Source organism: Ailuropoda melanoleuca, chromosome 16 (assembly GCF_002007445.2).
Source record: "Ailuropoda melanoleuca isolate Jingjing chromosome 16, ASM200744v2, whole genome shotgun sequence".
In the NCBI taxonomy this organism is placed as follows: Eukaryota; Metazoa; Chordata; class Mammalia; order Carnivora; family Ursidae; genus Ailuropoda; species Ailuropoda melanoleuca.
The window spans coordinates 40,988,940-41,005,732 of record NC_048233.1 but is presented as its reverse complement, the minus strand read 5'-3'; the positions used below and the strand labels follow the sequence as shown (position 1 = coordinate 41,005,732).

The 16,793-nt window shown below is 43.5% G+C and overlaps 1 protein-coding gene across 5 annotated transcripts; it reads right to left on the bottom strand.

The window, feature by feature from the left end:
• Positions 1-201: 201 nt before the first annotated feature.
• LETMD1 (LETM1 domain containing 1) lies at positions 202-8,754 on the bottom strand. 5 transcript variants are annotated; one of them, XM_002921568.4, is made up of 9 exons: positions 8,605-8,754; positions 7,908-8,059; positions 6,003-6,118; positions 5,295-5,377; positions 3,341-3,527; positions 3,116-3,217; positions 2,858-3,010; positions 2,339-2,435; positions 202-1,201 (listed from the first exon to the last, which is right to left on the bottom strand). In XM_002921568.4, exons 1-9 carry the CDS (start codon positions 8,724-8,726, stop codon positions 1,131-1,133), a joined length of 1,083 nt encoding a protein of 360 aa, XP_002921614.1. In that variant the 5' UTR covers positions 8,727-8,754; the 3' UTR covers positions 202-1,130. The 5 variants fall into 5 exon arrangements, 2 of the variants coding, with proteins under 2 accessions (XP_002921614.1, XP_034501746.1); XR_004621382.1 differs by having other exon boundaries at positions 1,150-1,201; positions 2,339-3,010; XM_034645855.1 differs by lacking the exons at positions 3,341-3,527; positions 6,003-6,118.
• Between the last annotated feature and the right edge of the window lie 8,039 nt (positions 8,755-16,793).

The following is a 16,793-nucleotide window of genomic DNA, read 5'->3' as shown; positions in this document are numbered from 1 at the left end:
GGGCTCATTTGTTCATTCCAAAGTCTCTATTCCCTGTTACCATCTTAAAGTCCAGCGAAGAGGATCAATGTCAAATCCGCTCCCTCTGAACTTCCACCAGAAGCTTCTATTCCAACCGACTACCTCCCCCATTAGGTCGGTTTTGTCAGTCTTGTCAAAGGAGCTTTAGCAAAACAGTATGCAGAAGTCACTTCAAGCAACTGGTTTCAGGCAATCTTTACTTGGCTTTAAAACAGTGCTTCATGCATGTACAGTAAGTCACTACAGGTCAATGATGTACACAGACAACAGCTAAACCCAACTCACAATGCAGGCCTCTCCTGGGGTCCCAGGCGGGGCGTGATTAGTACCTTAGAGGTTTACTCCACGGCCCGGAGAAGGCAGCCCCCGGCCGTTACAGCCGGACCGCTGCAGCACAGTGGAGTTAGCGGAGTTGAAGATCCTTCGGGGCCGCACCACAGCCCAGAAATGAATAAGACAAGGGGGGTGAAGGCTATAAACACGGGAAGGGGCAAGAAGTGCTTGGTATTTCCTTTAATCTTTTCATTAGAAAGTTCCCATGTGTGAATGACTACTGGCTTTAAAAAAAAAATGTTCAAGGATTAGGAAAGGAAAGGGAGTGGTTAACCCAGTGAGGGGGCCAAAAAAATAAAAAAACACCTATTTTTGGTCATCACAGAAAAGATTGAGGGCAGCATCGAAGTACACGCATAGACGTAAATGCTCCAATTTAAACAGTGCCGCCCCGCCCCCCCCACCGGCCAGAAAGCGTAACAAAAACGCAGCTGTGAAGAACGTGGCAGCGGGTAAGCCCCAGGGTTTCCAGCTGAGGCAAGAGCCCACTTCCTTGGCTCTGAACTTCACACGTCACGAGGAAAGGCCAGGGCAGAGGCTGTCGCCAGCTCGGGCTGATTCCGAGGAAGCTGGGAAGACAGCTCACGTGGGCTGCCCCAGTAAGAGGACATGCTTCGGTTCCAGCTCCAACCCGGGCACCAGGCCGTGAAGCCCAGGCACCTGGTCCTCCGCCTCCCGCACACCCCACCGCGCACAGATCCCTGCTGACCAGTGCCGTTCGGGAAGCGCTGCCGCCCCGTGTGACTGCAGGACGGTGCCGTCCGCGCCACGCTGGCTCAGCGCCTCGTCCCCGTGTAGTTGATGGAGAGCAGGACCACGTTGTGCAGCAAGAGGGACAGCTCAGCTTCTGTAAACACCGTGAGCGTCAGTGGCTGGGCCAGGAGCAGTGAAGCCTCCTAACTGCCTCGGTGGACAGGGCTCGAGACAAGAGGCGGGAAGCCGAGTGCAGAGGTGTGACGTCAAGGGGCTACTGTTCTCAAAGTTCCCCTGCTTCGCTCCAGTCCCTGCATGTATGTTTTCCTTTCCTTCAGGATACTCCTTTCTACCCACCCTCATTCCTTGACTCTTAAGGGGGGGCAGTAGAAAATCAGGAGATGGTAACGATACTAAACACCACTGTCACCCTTGGGATTCTTCTGGTAGAAGCTGGTGCTCTGGAAACATTTCTTGGCTCCAAGGAGAGGAGTAGGCCTACCCTGACATTCACATGCTTAGAAAACATCAAGGCCTAGCCAAAGGTTCCAACGAGAGAACCACAGGCCAAACACCCACCCGGAGGTACTTTTTATTTAACCAAATTGAGTGTTTTTGTTCCGAATTTGAGTGCCTTTCGACTAGCGCTCCTCAGTTGAGCTAATTCTATTCTCCTCTCCCCCACTGGACGTCTAGCAATGTCTGGAGACATTTTTGGTTGCCAAACTGGTGTGGAGGGGCGCCTGGGTGGCTCAGTCGTTAAGCATCTGCCTTCAGCTCAGGTCATGATCCCAGGTCCTGGGATCGAGCCCCGCATCGGGCTCCCTGCTCGGTGGGAGGCCTGCTTCTCCCTCTCCCACTCCCCCCACTTGTGTTCCCTCTCTCACTGTCTCTCTGTCAAAAAAATAAATAAAAATCTTAAAAAAAAAAAAAAAAAAGAACTGGTGTGGAGGATGCTGTTGGCACCTAGTGGGTAGAGACCATGGATACTGCTAGAGATTCTCTAACGCCCAGGACATTAGCGTCGACAGTGCCGGGGCTGAGAAGCTGCCTCAGACGGGCATGCGTGCCGTCTCGGGCTCCCACAATCCTCACTACTCCCTCTTGTCTTGCACAGTCCACTTCATTACCTGCTTAGGTCCTGCAGGCAAATGAGTTTATGCCCTTTCAATTAGATACATATATTAAATAAGGGTCTCACGGTACTCAATAATCAACTCCAAAATAATCTTCGAATCAAATAGAAAAATACTTCGGATTTTAGTGTCATTACCACAGGGTTGTGTCTTACCTTTCAGGCTGCAGGAAATCTGTAACCACTCTCCTAGCCAAGTTCGACACCTCTCTTCAGCAATATGGGTTGAATTCAGGCCACGAAGATAACAAGCCTGTATCACTCAGAAGGGAACAGACCTCAAGAATCACATAGCAACTCTGCCCATGAAATGTAAACCCACAAATACAAAATATAACAAAAGTTATAACCTCACGCCCTTTCTCCACGGCAATCTGAACTACAACGGACACGAGGACACATAAAGGAGCCTATATAATCGGAAACAGTAGGTCTAAAAGAATAGCGTCCTCGGTTTCTGAAGGGCCAAAAGAAACATAAACCAAAATTACTATGGGCAATTCCTTTTCCACGAGTTAAGTTCGCTGAGAAAAAAGGCACAGAAATGAGGTGAAAGAATAAAGAGTTTGGGCTTTGTTCTAAGAAGCAAAACAGGGAGCTCTCTGTAAGCTCCCAGCCCCGTGAGCTCAAGAGCCCACCAAGGACTGAGGGTTGATATCGCCAACGAGTTCTTACCGATTTCACCTCCTGAGGAGTCAGCTGGCTAATCCCCAGCTTTGCCAAAGCTTTGTCCAGTTGGTGAATCACAGTGGTGTGAGTCTTTAAACGGTGTCTCAACAAGAAAGGAGGCAGATAAGGCGTGAGAAGCATGGCTCGACTCAAGGCTTTCTGTAACACAACAACACAGCAGGAGAAAGTCAACACAGTTATTACCACACGCACGACCTGAGGCCAGGTGAGGCTGCGGGACACAGAAAGCCTCAGAGTGCTCACCATTTGCAAAGCATGGAGTTGCTTCATGCCCAGAGGATGGTTAGAGAAACACTCTCTCAGAGCCAGGATATCATGTATTGCTGGGTGGGTACCATGCTGTATCTTGGGAGAGGTGAGAGATTGGTAGAGGTTAGGAAGGTTCTGCCTGGCCCTTTGTCCTAGTTTTAGTGCAAACGGGATCTCACAAGAGTCGGAGTCTGCAGGAAGGGTTAGCTGGAAGAGTACCTTGGTGCATAGTTCTGTCAAATGCCACCGGAGTCCCGCATCAGAAACGAGAGGGATAACCTTTTCTAAATGACAAAGGATTTCTGGGTGTGACTGCTTCCGGCGAGCGTGATAGATATCTAAGAAATCAATCTGTTGCTTTGGGGTCCAGAAATGTTGGATCAGTAGCTGCCTAGGAAACAGGTACCTGAAAGGAAAAGGAATCCCAATGTCACTTGCTGAAACAGGCATCTTTCAAAACGATCCAAGAAAGTGTTTGGAAGACATGAACACTAGGAAGAAGAGACGGAGACGTGACTTCCCTACCTCACTGTTCTTTTCTGTAAATGAGTCTCAGACCGAGGCTTAAAGGTACACTGAAGCACAATTCCAGGCAACATGACTGAGGTCATGTGAAAGGACGCGGTAGTGGGGCAGCCTCGCGTGCGGTAACGAGACGGAATGACTTCACGTGAACTAAAGCATTTGAAGAACACACTTTGGACCGAGCTGGAGAGAGCTGCAGACAGAGCCGGTCACTGTATGTGATGACAACCTCACACTGTAGCACAGTCCGTTTGTGTGTATAAAATGTTCAAGGCAAAGGTGTTTTTTAATTCATTTTTCTACATGGGTGGTGGTTTTAAAGCATGGCCACAAATTCCCTGGCATTCCTCTTATTGAGAAGGTCTGTGTCTCCTTACTTTTTAAATCCGGGTGACTGATTGAACCAATAAAACAGAGCAGAGTGAGTCTTTGTGACCTCGGAGACTAGGTTATAAAAGGTCAACCAGATTCTTATTTGCTGAAACACTGACCCCTGGAGCCCTGAGCTGCCAGGTAGGAAGCCCCATGACTCTGAGGCCACCATATTTAAGAGGCCACCCGTAGGCACTCTAACTCAGAGCTCCAGCCTTCCAGCCATCCCTGCTAAGGCACCAGACAGAAGAGTGACTTTAGACCATCCAGATTAGTCCCTTCATCAGCTAAATACCCCTCAAGGACTTCCGTCAACACCACATGGAAGAGCAAATTCAGTCACCCACCTGAACCCTGCCCAATTTCCTGGCCCACAAAACCATGATAGCTACTAAGCTTCGCGGTTGTTCGTTATATAGCAACAGATAACTAAAATACCATACAAGATCGGAGCTTGAAAGTGTCACCTTTTGGGGCGCCTGGGTGGCTCAGTTGGTTAAGTGTCTGACTCCTGATTTTGGCTCAGGTCATGATTTTACGGTTGTGGGATCGAGCCCCCTGTTCGGGTCCACGCTCAGTCTGCTTGAGATTCTCTCCCTCTGTCCTCTTCCTGAGCTCACTCATTCTTGCTCTCTCTCCCTCAAAATAAATTATTAAAAAAAACCCCACAAAACTAGGGTACCTAGGTGGCTCAGTCGGTTAAGTGTCTGCCCTCAGCTCAGGTCATGATCCCAGGGTCCTGGAATCAAGTCCTGCATTGGGCTCCCTGCTCAGCGGGGAGTCTGCCCCTCCTTCTCCTTCTGCCCCTCCCCCAGCTCATGCTCTCTCTTGCTCTCTCTCTCAAATAAATAAATAAAATCTTTAAAGTAAATAAATAAAATAAAATAAAACTGTCATCTCTGGATACAAAGTAAAGTAATAAAGATTTATGTTATCAGAATATGAAATGCATTTCTCTCCTGAAAAAAAAAAAGATTCTCCCAAATTGCTATGCTTCTCAGGGAGTGGGTTGCTGCCTCTAGGGATGATGGAAAAGGTCATAATATTATTTCCCATCACACAGGGGCTGCTAAGAGACAGGTAAAGTCTAAGCTCCCTACACCTACAGCTAGCTGATCCAGTAATCCAAGTGTTACTGAGTGGCTAACTGGCAGACTGGAGCAGGAGGTGTGATACTCTCTGCCTGCTTCTGAAATGGAAAGTTCTTTAAATAATTTTTAATTAAAAAAAATCTATATTTCTTCAATATGCTGGGAAGACAGAAATCTGTACTCACATTAGCAAGAAGACCAGGTAGTTGGCAAAGGGTGGAATGGAAATAATACCTAGGAAAAGACACTTGGTGACGTCTCGACGGAACTAAGCAGAAATAAAGACAGATGCAGTTTTAACCCAAGTAAGTTCTTAATGCAGTGAACAATCCCTCCCCCACACCGTGCAGTAAACTTCTATTGCAGCCCAGAGAAGGATCAAGGTTATTTCTATCTACCTCTGGTTGGTAAGTTCCTAGGGGACAGAAGCCCTGATTTGTTCATTTTTGTATCCCAAATAATGTCTAGTACGGGGCCCGACATTATGCTAAATCCCTCAACAAATTCTTCTTGATATGCTGAACGGGTCCTAGGTTCTCACTCTCAGCTTCAAAACTACCCATCAAGTCACCACCAAATACTACTTTCCCGCTGCCTTTTGGATCCTTGCAGATTTTTATATATTCAGAACTGGATTTTAGTATTTATAACTTTTATTCAGAAAGTATGCCAGAATCTCTATGGAGCTCTGTTATAGAGGGCTACAACTCTGAATAAACCCAACGCTGACAAGTTATAACCTGATGCTCTCATTTAGTTCAATACTTCGATCTCCCAGTGGAGGGGAAAAGGTTGATCAGGGGTGAACAAGATAGGAAAGAGAAAAGCCTGAGATCTTGGTTAACTTGAATTACCTCACCATGAACTTCTGGATATCTGCCCCTGGCCCGTACCTGTCTCAAATGCTCCATCTCCCGGTATGGAAGTTGATGAAACTTTATATTGTGCTTCCACATATTTGCCTTTATTCTTCTAGCCTTTTTGGCATCAGCCCATAACATCTGCAATCCTGCCTCATTAAAGTAGAGGACAGAGAGTGACGTTATCCCAGTTTGAATCTTACCACAGCTTCCAACTCCATGTTTACCCACAACACACATACTTGTCCCTCCCCAACACTACTCTAAACTAGGACACTTGAACCTCTTGTGAGGCCAACCTATATCTCTCTTCTCATTCTTTATCCCCCCAGCACATCACCTTTCTTCCAGCCACGTTGGCCTTCCGTGACCTACTATGGGATGCTCTTCCTCTTCTAGTTCACTACTCACTCCCTCTTTAAAACAAAAAATCAAAAGCTCCCTAACCTCAGGAAATCTTGCTCAATTAACCTTAGGTAGTCCCCAACCAGATATTAACTTATTTCCTTTCTAGAAGACTTTCAGAAATATAATTCAGCAAATTTCTATGACTGTATTTGTTTTTTGTTGTTCATCTGATGATAATTCTTACATTTTACCAAAGGCTTTAGTTTTTAAAAAATGCCTTCCTATTTATAAATGAAATGATATAATGTCTAGGCTGGCTTCAAAATAATACAGGTGAAGGCAAGTGTACAAATGAATTAAGATTGATGGCCACGAGTTGATAATTGTTGAAGTGAGGCTGAGTACATGAAAATTCAAGACATTATTCTATATTTGTGTATATATAAAATTTTCCATAATTAATAAGTTTAAAAACAGGAGCACCGGGCTGGCTCAGTCAGTTAAGCGTTCTGCCTTCGGCTCAGGTCACGATCCCAGGGTGCTGGGATTGAGCCCCCAGTCGAGTTCCCTGCTCAGTGGGGACTCTGCTTCTCCCTCTCCCTCTGCCTGCCCCTCCCCCTGCTCGTGCTCTCTCAAAAATAAATAAAATCTAAAAAAAAAAAAGCTTAAAAACAAACCAACCAAAATCCTTTTCCAGACCCTTTTCTCATTTAATCCTAGTTATAAACCTGGTAGCAGACAAAGCAGCCATTCTATTTCTACTTTAGATTTTGCAAGTTCATGAAGTTAGTAATAGTCATGATAATATTCACAGCCGACAATACGGTAGTTTATTGTAACTGCTGTTATGATAAAAGTATAGAGTACAATAATAGGTATAGATACATTTATTGAGCACATACTATGATCAGGCCTTAAGTACTTTACATGTATTGATGTATTTATTTAGTCTTCACAACTACGTGGTCAGTAAGTAGGTCCTATTATTTTCCACATTTTACAGACAAGAAAATCAAGGGACAGGGAGGTTAAGTAACTAGTCCAGTCACACAGCCAGTGACAAGCTGGGATCTGAAGCCAGGCAGTCCGGCACTGGTGTGGACACCTGTCATTATACCATCTTCTAGTAACCAGCACAGCTCTGATCTGAATGAAAACATTCAGAAAATAAATATATGTAGTGCTATTTCCACGATATGCTACCTAGGGCAGATTTGTGACAAGCATTAGACCACATTTTCTTATGGGCCAAGTCAACTGATGAATCATAGGGCCGGTCTGTGAAGCTGTAGCTGCCTGGCCTTATACATGTCAAAGCATTTCTGCAACAGTCAGCTGTGTGTGGTTAAGAAAAATGCAAAAATACCTATATTCCCCCTGGATGCTGTCAGAAGTTGTTTGTCATAATACTTTTCTAGAAACATTCTTCAGAAGTGCTAACTTAGAAGAACTAATTTAATCCTCAAGCATTTATGAAACAGAAAACACCCCAGCTCACACCCACATAGCAGAACATGCAAGTAATCTTACTTATTCTAAACTCTTTGGCATTGCCCACGAACGGATTCAAGGGATTTGTTTTGGCTTTACCTTTCATGAAGACTGTGTACAGGACATAGAAGCGGGGGAAATGACGACCCAAGAAACGATGATATTTCCCGTTAATCACTTTAGTCTTGGCCACCACATAAGAAATCAAGCTCTTCACATCTGCCTTTGGTGAAAGGTGAAGCTTTGAAGACCTACACGGAAGATCAAAGAGACTGTCTGGGAATCAATCCTGGAGCCCCTTTCCACTAATGTAAAACATCAGTCTCAGAGAATGTATTCTAAGACCTGAATCTTCTGAAATCCAAGGAAGATCTTGGGCACAAGGACAGATAAGCAGACTGAGAAAAACATCGGGCAGATGAGACATCGGGCAGGAAGCAATGTCGGGTGTGGTAGGAGTCTGCAGGGAGCGCAAAGCCTGAGGGACCATTTGAACAGCATGCTAAGGCCAAAGAGATGGGATCCAGATAAGAAGCCGTAAAACCTAAGCCGAAAAGGGAGGCTGAAAGATGAGTTCAGGACACGTGGGGATTTCGGAAAACATGGGGCACTAAGAGTTGTGAAGGTCAGGAAGCCGTATCACTAGCGGCGATCGGGGTGCGAGTTCCCAGCAGCATAAAAGCCCCGGGGCCAGGGCGTGGAACGCTGAGAATTAAGAGACAGCATGCAAACAAGATTGAGACACTTGGAAACGCCTGTACGTCAGAAACGCTTTCCTTTCTCCCAGGTCCCTCACCGAGGGGCCCCCCAGGCCAGGCCACAGCGAACAAGTTGCAGCTTCCGGGTGACATGAGGTCCGAGAGTGACCGCTGAACCCCACAGAGCAGCCCGAGCCCAGCACACCCTGGAGAGCGCCATCTTCACAGCGAGGGAGGGGGAGAGGAGAGGAGGTCGCCTTTAGGTCAAAGTTCACCGGACGTCACGTTCGTTCCAGAACGCATGCGCCTTTCCTGAGTGCTGATTGGTATCCATAGCCAGCCGGCCTGGCGCTCCCCCGATGAGGAACCGACGCAGAGACTAAGTGGCGAAAGAAGGACCAGGATTGGACGCAGCCAGTATTTCCTGATTTAAAGGCGCCGGAAACGGGCTGTCCTCGAGGCAGTGAGGACGTATGGCAGTGGTCGGGTTTGTGATCTTGAGGGCGTCCTCTCGTTGAGGGCCTGCTGATCCCTCGCGATTCCCTAGGGCTTCCGAGCGCCGCCCTTGCCCTCTGTCCGTACCCCGGGCTTCGGGGCCATGACGCGGTGGGTGCCAGGTGTCAGCGTAGCAGTGCCTGAGACCGCGGCGCCTCCTAGGGGCTGGGGAGACCCGCGGCGCCCTCTAGTGGTGGCGGCCAGACTAGTCCGGGAACTGTCCAGTGCCAGTGAGGTGGCCAGCGTTGGAGGCCTGGGAGCGGCCCCTGTGCACGCTAAGTACGTTTTTACTTTAGACGCTGGTTTCCGAACTAGGTTTGTGGGGAAATGCAAACTTTCGTTAAGCGCCTCCTGAAGACCAAGGTCGGGTTTCAAATGTCAGTTTTCTAAGAGGCTTTCTCTGACTATTCAAAGTAATGCCCATGATAAGGATACACATTTACCTCCATCACCTTGTATATTTTCTTTATAGCATTTCCCACTTAATACTGTTCATACGTTTGTTTCCTTGTTTGGCCCGCTTCCTCAACTAGACTGAGGGCAAGCACCTTCTTGCCTTGTTCATTGCTGTACCTTACCCCTAATCCTAGGTGCCATTCCTAGAATGTAGTAGGTGCTCAATAAATATTATTAATTTTTTTTTAAAGTAGGCTCCACCCCAGTGAGGAGCCCAATGCAGTGCTTGAACTTACTACCCTGAGATCAAGACGGGAGCTGAGATCAAGAGTCAGAGTCTTAACCAACTGAGTCATCCAGGCACCCCTAGATGCTCAATAAATATTCTTGAATAAATTAATTACTGAAACTGGGAAGGATTCTTAAACGTGGCACTTAGCTGCCTCTGAGAGTTTACTGTCTCAAGTACATATGGATATTTACCCTCCATGGAGAGTTGTAAAAAGCATCCCATTTGGAAACAGGATCTAGGTTCAAATCTTAGCACTGCCATTTCCTTTAGTGTGTATGACCTTGGACATGTCACTTTAGCTCTGGGCTTATTTCCTCTGCAATAGTACTCATTTTATAAGAATTCTGTGAAGATCCAAGAAGAAAATGGTTGTGAAAGCTCCATAGAATGCCTAATGGGTCAGAGAGCGTTCTATTAGCGTAGGCTGTTTATGACTGTATCAATCATGAAGTCAGAGAAAATGTTCTCTAATGACGATCTCTACACGTGTTGGGTAGATGAGGTGGGCGGGATAGAAAGTTGACTAAAACATGATCTCTGTCTTCAGGCAGTGTCTAAGTTCTCTCAGCCACTATGTATCTCAAAAATGTTCAGCTCTAAAATTCTAGAACACTCCTGGAAAGAAGGGGACAAGATCAATCAGAGTCAGTTTTGTAGAGGAAATGGGAAGGTATTGTGCCTGGAAAGATGGCGTAGAGGGAAGGCATTTCATGCAGTAAACATGGCAGGAACACGAATTCCCTCCCTTCCATCCCTCCTTCCTTCCTCAAATACATGTTTATTGTTTAGTGCCTCTCCCTCCATGCCCCCTCACTGCAGCATACGGCCAGTAAGTCTTGGTGGTTCTGCCTTCTAACTGTTTCTTTAGTCGTCCAGTTTACTTCTCTCTTCTGTGCCACCACCCGCCTCTGATCTAGAAGACTGGATCAACTTCCTTACTGGTTTCTCTTTCATCTATAAAATAGAGGCCAAAGGCCTCTTTCCAACCAGTTTTCCATTCCATAGCCAGAGAAAGCTTTGAAAATTGCAAATCTAAGCTTGTCACTCCCCTTTATAAAACCTTTCAGGTTTCCTCACTCCTAGGATAAAGTTCAGACTCCTTAACCCGACCTACAAAGCTTTGCATTATTGACCTCAGCCTGTCTTCGCAGCCTCATCTCATATCTCATGGTATCCTTTGCCTCTTAGCCTTCTATGCTTAGAAACACTGGCCTTTCAGTTCTGTAGGCCAAGCAACTTTATGCTCTGGGCTGTTGCTCATGTTGCTCTTTGCTTAGAGTTCTTTCTTTTCTTTCTTCCTTTCTTTCTTTCAAGATTTTATTTATTTATTTGAGAGAGAGAGAGAGAGAGAGAGAGCGAGAACGAGTGGAGGAGGGGCAGAGGGAGAGAATCTCAAGCAGACTCCGTGCTGAGCAGGGAGTTTCATGCGGGACTCCATCCTATGACCTTGGGATCATGACCTGAGCCAAAGTCAGACGCTTAACTGACTGACCCACCTGAGCACCCCTGCTTGGAGTTTCTTCCCTTCCTCCCAGCTTGTCTTTCAGGTTCCAGCTGAAATGACAATAACAGCTGGTATTTATTAAGCAGGGACCACGTGCCAACATTGTACTTAACGCTTTATGTGTATTAAGTCATTTAATCTTCAGTATAACTTCATGAAGTAGGTACTATTGTTAGCTCCACTTTATAAATGAGGAAAGTGAGGCTAAGTAACCTATTCAAGATCTGAGTCAGCATTTGAACCCAGATAGACTGGGTACATGAATTACTGCTGCACTGTATATAAATAGCACTGTTGGAGAAACTATTTTTTAAAGTTTTGTGGGGTTTTTTTGGACGGAGAGAGACAGCCAGCGAGAGAGGGGAGGAGTGGGAGAGGAAGAAGCAGACTCCCAACGGAGGAGCCCGATGCTGGGCTCGATCCCAGAAAGCTGGGATCACGCCCTGAGCCGAAGGCAGACGCTTAAGGACAGAGCCATCCAGGCGCCCTGAGAAACTATTTTTTAATCCCACAGACTTAGGTCCCTCTATTATACCTCTATCTTAAGTAGCCAGGTATATTTAATAGTGCTTAAAAGGATCATAATTAATTAGCTGTGACATTATACATTTAATGATTGCCTTCCCCATGGGATTCTAAGGTCACTGTATCTAGTCGCTAGCACAGTGCCTGGCACACAAGAAATGCTCATTAAGTATTTGTGAAATGAACAAATGTCTCATATACCTGAATATGAGGTTTATTTTTCCTCTCAAAATAATTTTTTTCAGAAAAGAAGTTGCCTTGTAATTTGTGTTCTTACAAAGTCTCTTATTAGAGTGCATGATGTCTATTTTATACATTTTGTTTTGAGTTGAAGGGTTTGGGGAAGATGCATCCTGAAATAACCTCAGTTGATGCCAGTTCTTTTTTTTTTTAAGATTTTTAAAATTTATTTATTTGAGAGAGAGAGAGAGATTGAAAGAATAAGTGGGAGGAGGGGCAGAGGGATCATGACCTGAGCCGAAGGCAGATGCCCAACCGACTGACCAACCAGGCGCCCCAGTTGGTGCTAGTTCCACAAGCTTATAGAGATCACTGGATGGAATGACTTTAAAAAAAAAAAAGGAGGCCAAAAAACTTAACATAGATTTAAGGAATTATTCTTGGATTAGGACTTTACAGTTTCAAGTGTTTGATCTTGTTGTAAGCCTTTTAGAAAGCAATAGGAAGGGGTTATACTGTGGATATCAGGAATATATATGCGTGGTATGAATTTTTTTAAACTGTCCTCAAACAATTTGGATATATGTGAGATTGGTGTGATCTGTAAATTGAGCTAATTAATGATGAAAGTGGCTTGAATGATGAAGAAGGCATTGGTAATTTGAATTGTGTTATAAAGTTTGAGAAAGCATTCTCTCTAAATAAATATTTCACATGTGATTTTAAATATGTGTTGCTGAATGATATTAGACTTATATTTTCACTAAATTAGTAGCTACTTAAAGTAGACATTTGACTATTCATATATATGAAGTTGACCAAAAACCTTTTTTTTTTAGTTGTTCTTTTTGAGAAAACAAGGCACTGCCTTGTATTTGGGCATGTATATTAAAATTTACAATACATTTTATTAAGTGCTGTTTATTAAGTATTAGCAGACACAAAGATGGGCTGAGAGGAGCTTGGTGTATATAGAGAACAAGAAGAAAACTAGCTGAAACAAATAATTATATACTAGGAATAGTTCGTCTGTTCATTAATTCACAATTATTGAGCATTTCCCCCAGGCCAGCCATTGTTCCTACTTCTTGGAATAAGTCAGAGGTCAGACAGGTAAAGTTTCCAGCCCTAGAAGGATCGAGCGATGTGTTTGGAATACTAAAGTGAGGCTGCATTTCTGGGGGCCTCATGTGTGAAGACTAGAGATTTAGATTTGACTGGAAAGGATTAGAGAGTCCTACTGCATTTTGCCCAAAGGAGTGACAAGATGAAGATGATGTTTTATAAAAATTAGTCTGGAGTGGTGTCCAGGGTGGATCAGAATGGGAAGAGACTGGAGATTAAGGATACCAAAAAGGTTATTATAAGGATCTGGACAAGAGATAATGAGGAACCAGTAGAATGCCCCAAAATGGTGACCATCTTTAAGTGGTCCAGATTTGCAGTGTGAAAATGGGAACCAGATTTGAGCTCCCAAAACCCATGTAATTTAGTTAGTCATCAGAATTTGGTGTTCATTTTACAAACATCTGAGGGTCCACCCTACAGCCATTCTGCTAGATTCTAGGAAAATAAAGGCAAATAAGAGGCAGGACTTTCCCTCAAAAAGTTCAGATGTTTAGTAGGGAAGATTCCATTCAAAAATTATTGTGCTATCACATGATAGGTGCTGTAACAGAGAAATGTCCAAGGCACAGTGAAAGTTGAAAGAAGGAGTAGTAATTGATAAATTCTGATGGTGGGGAGTAGGGCATCCAGATGAAGAGAAGTCAGGTTTGAACTAGATCGTGGGAGATAAATTGGAGATTGCCTGGCAGACAAGTACTGGAAGGAAGGGCTTTGTGAGAAGAAGGAGCAGCATGTCCAAAGATAGGATAGACTGAAACTTCAGGGAAAGAGAAATCTCTTTTGCTAGGAGAAATACCAACCGCAGTGATTTGCCAACTTCAGATACCAATTCATTGAGTTTGACAGGCTGCCTTTGGCCGGTTATTCTTCCCAAGGCACTAAAAAAAAAAAAAAAAAAAAAAAAAAAANAAAAAAGTACCAGACGAAAGAGTTTTAATAACCAGTGCTTAATACAATTTTATGATACCCTCTCAAAATTCTGAGCGAGATGAAAACTTCTTATTTGCATTTTTTTTCTTATGTATTAAAAATGTTGTTGGGGGAGTGCCTGGGTGGCTCAGTCGGTTAAGCATCTGGCTTAGGCTCAGGGCATGATCCTAGGATCCTGGGATCGAACCCCACGTTGGGCTCCCTGCTCAGTGGGGAGCCTGCTTTTCCCTCTCCTGCTGCTGCTCACTCTGCTTGTGCTTTATCCCTCTCTCTCTGTCAAATAAATAAATAAAAAATCTTTAAGAAAAATGTTGTTGGGGGGCATGTGGCTGGCCCAGTTGGTAAAGCATGTGACCCTTGATTTCAGGGTGGTGAGTTTGAGCCCCATATGGAGTGTAGAGATTATTTAAAAAATAAAATCTTAAAAAATATATACATATATTTTTAAAAATATTTTTTAAAGTAGGCTCCACACCCAACTTGGGGCTTGAACTCATGACCCTGAGATCAAGAATTATGCACTCCATGGACTGAACCAGGCAGGCATCCCCCTAAAATAAAAATAAATAAAATAGAAATGTTGTTGGGGTGCCTAGCTGGCTCAAAGAGCATGAACCTTTTGATTTTGGGTCGTGAGTTCAAGCCCCACATTAGGTGGAGATTACTAAAAAAAAACCTTTTTTACTCTTTTAAAAGGAAGAGAACACAATACTATAACATTCATTTACATATCTACCACCTAAAATCCCATTTCATTTCCTTATTGGGCATCCTCTCTATATCAGTCCACTTTTAATACTTTGAATATATATATTATAATATATAATTATATATTGAATATATATTATATATGTATGAACATATGAATATATTCCACAATTATATATATTGAATATATATTGTAGTGTATAATATATATCTTTGAACATGCATATATATATATCTGCACAAATAGTATATGTACTTTTAAAAATTTTCTTTAAAGATTTTATTTATTTGAGAGAGAGAGGGAGAATGAGCAGGGGGAGGGGCGGGGGGGAGAGAGAGAGAGAGAGAGAGAAAAAGACTCCCCACTGAGCAGGGAGCCCGATGGGGGGCCCAATCCTAGGACCCAGAGATCATGACCTGAGCCGAAGACAGCTCAACCAACTGAACCACCCGGACACCCCAATGTTTTAAAAATTCATATACAGTTGAACAACATGGGTTTGAACTGCACAGGTCCGCTTTTTTCAATAAATGCAGTACAGTACTGTAAATGCATTTTCTCTTCTTTATGGTTTTCTAAATAACATTTTCTTTTCTCTAGCTTACTTTATTGTAAGAATACAGGCTGTAACACACAGAACATACAAAATATGTATTAATTGATTGTGTTTTTGGTAAGGCTTCTGATCACTAGTGGGCTATTAAGTTTTGGGGGAGTCAAAAGTTATACATGGATTTTTGGGTTTCCTGGGTTGGCCCAGTGAGTTAAGCATCTGACTCTTGATTTTGGGGTCATGAGTTCAAGCCCCATGTTGGGTGTGGAGCCTACTTAAAAAAAATATATTTGTTTTCCAAATCCATCCATGTAGACCAAATTCATTAATTTCAGCTGCTGTGTGGTATTCCATCACATGAATATACTCCAATTTGTCATTCTATTTGTTACTAAAAACATTAATGTTGTTTTCAGTGTTTCATTATTACAAACACTGCCTTGTAGGGAACACCCTTGAACAAATCTCCTTGTTCTTATGTATGGAAGTTTCTCTTAAGCAATGTTTTCAGAGTGTTTTTTTTTTAAACCATAACTCATAGTACAAAATACATTTTATATCAAGACTCATTTCATATATGAAATAAAAGTTTAGTGAAGTAATATGTACTTAGGTTATATGCATTCTATTTCCTATTCTATTTCATTTTTGTAGACTACTGGACATGATTCCCTAAATTGATTTCATGACCCACTCATGGATGGAAAACACTGCTCTAAGGCAATGGACTTTCTGCATCAAAGGACATGTACAGTTTAGACTTGAGTAAATGTTGCCAAGTTGCTCCCCAAAGTAGTCGTGTCGATTCTACAGGATATGCAAGTCCTAGTTTCTCACCAACACTTAACAATGGTCAGACTTTAAAATTATTGCTAATCCAATAGATATGAAATGAATCTCATCGTTAGTGTACTTTGCATTTTCCTGGGTACTGGAGAGGTGGAATAGATTTTTACATGTATTATTGGTTATTTGAATGTCTTCTGGTAATTATCTATTTATACCTTTTGTCCATTTTTTCATTGGGTTGTTTATCTTCCTTTTGTTATTATTAGTTTGTGGGAATCCTTTCCAGATGCTAAATACCAGTCCTTTTCTGATATGCATGTATGTTGCAGATACTTTCTCCCTATCTCCCCATCTGTCATTTGTATTTTAACCTTGTTTAGGATATCTGTTGAGGGTCACCTGGCTGGCTCAGTTGGTGGAGCACGTGACTCTTCATCTCAGGGCCGTGAGTTCAAGCCCCACGTTGGGTGTGAAGCCTACTTTAACAAAAAGATGTCTTTTGTGTATGAGTTTTTAAGATTTGTTATAGTCAGTTTTATCAAAATTGGCTCTTATGACTTCTGCTTTTTTATAATTTTATCTTTTATTTTTAATTTTTTTTTTTTACTTTTTAAAGATTTTTATTTATTTATTTGTCAGAGAATGAGGACAAGTGGGGGGGAGCAGCAGGCAGAGGCAGAGGGAGAAGCAAGCTCCCCACTGAGCAGGGAGCCCGATGCGGGACTTGATCCCAGGACCCTGGGATTATGACCTGAGCTGAAGGCAGACGCTCAGCCAACTGAGCCA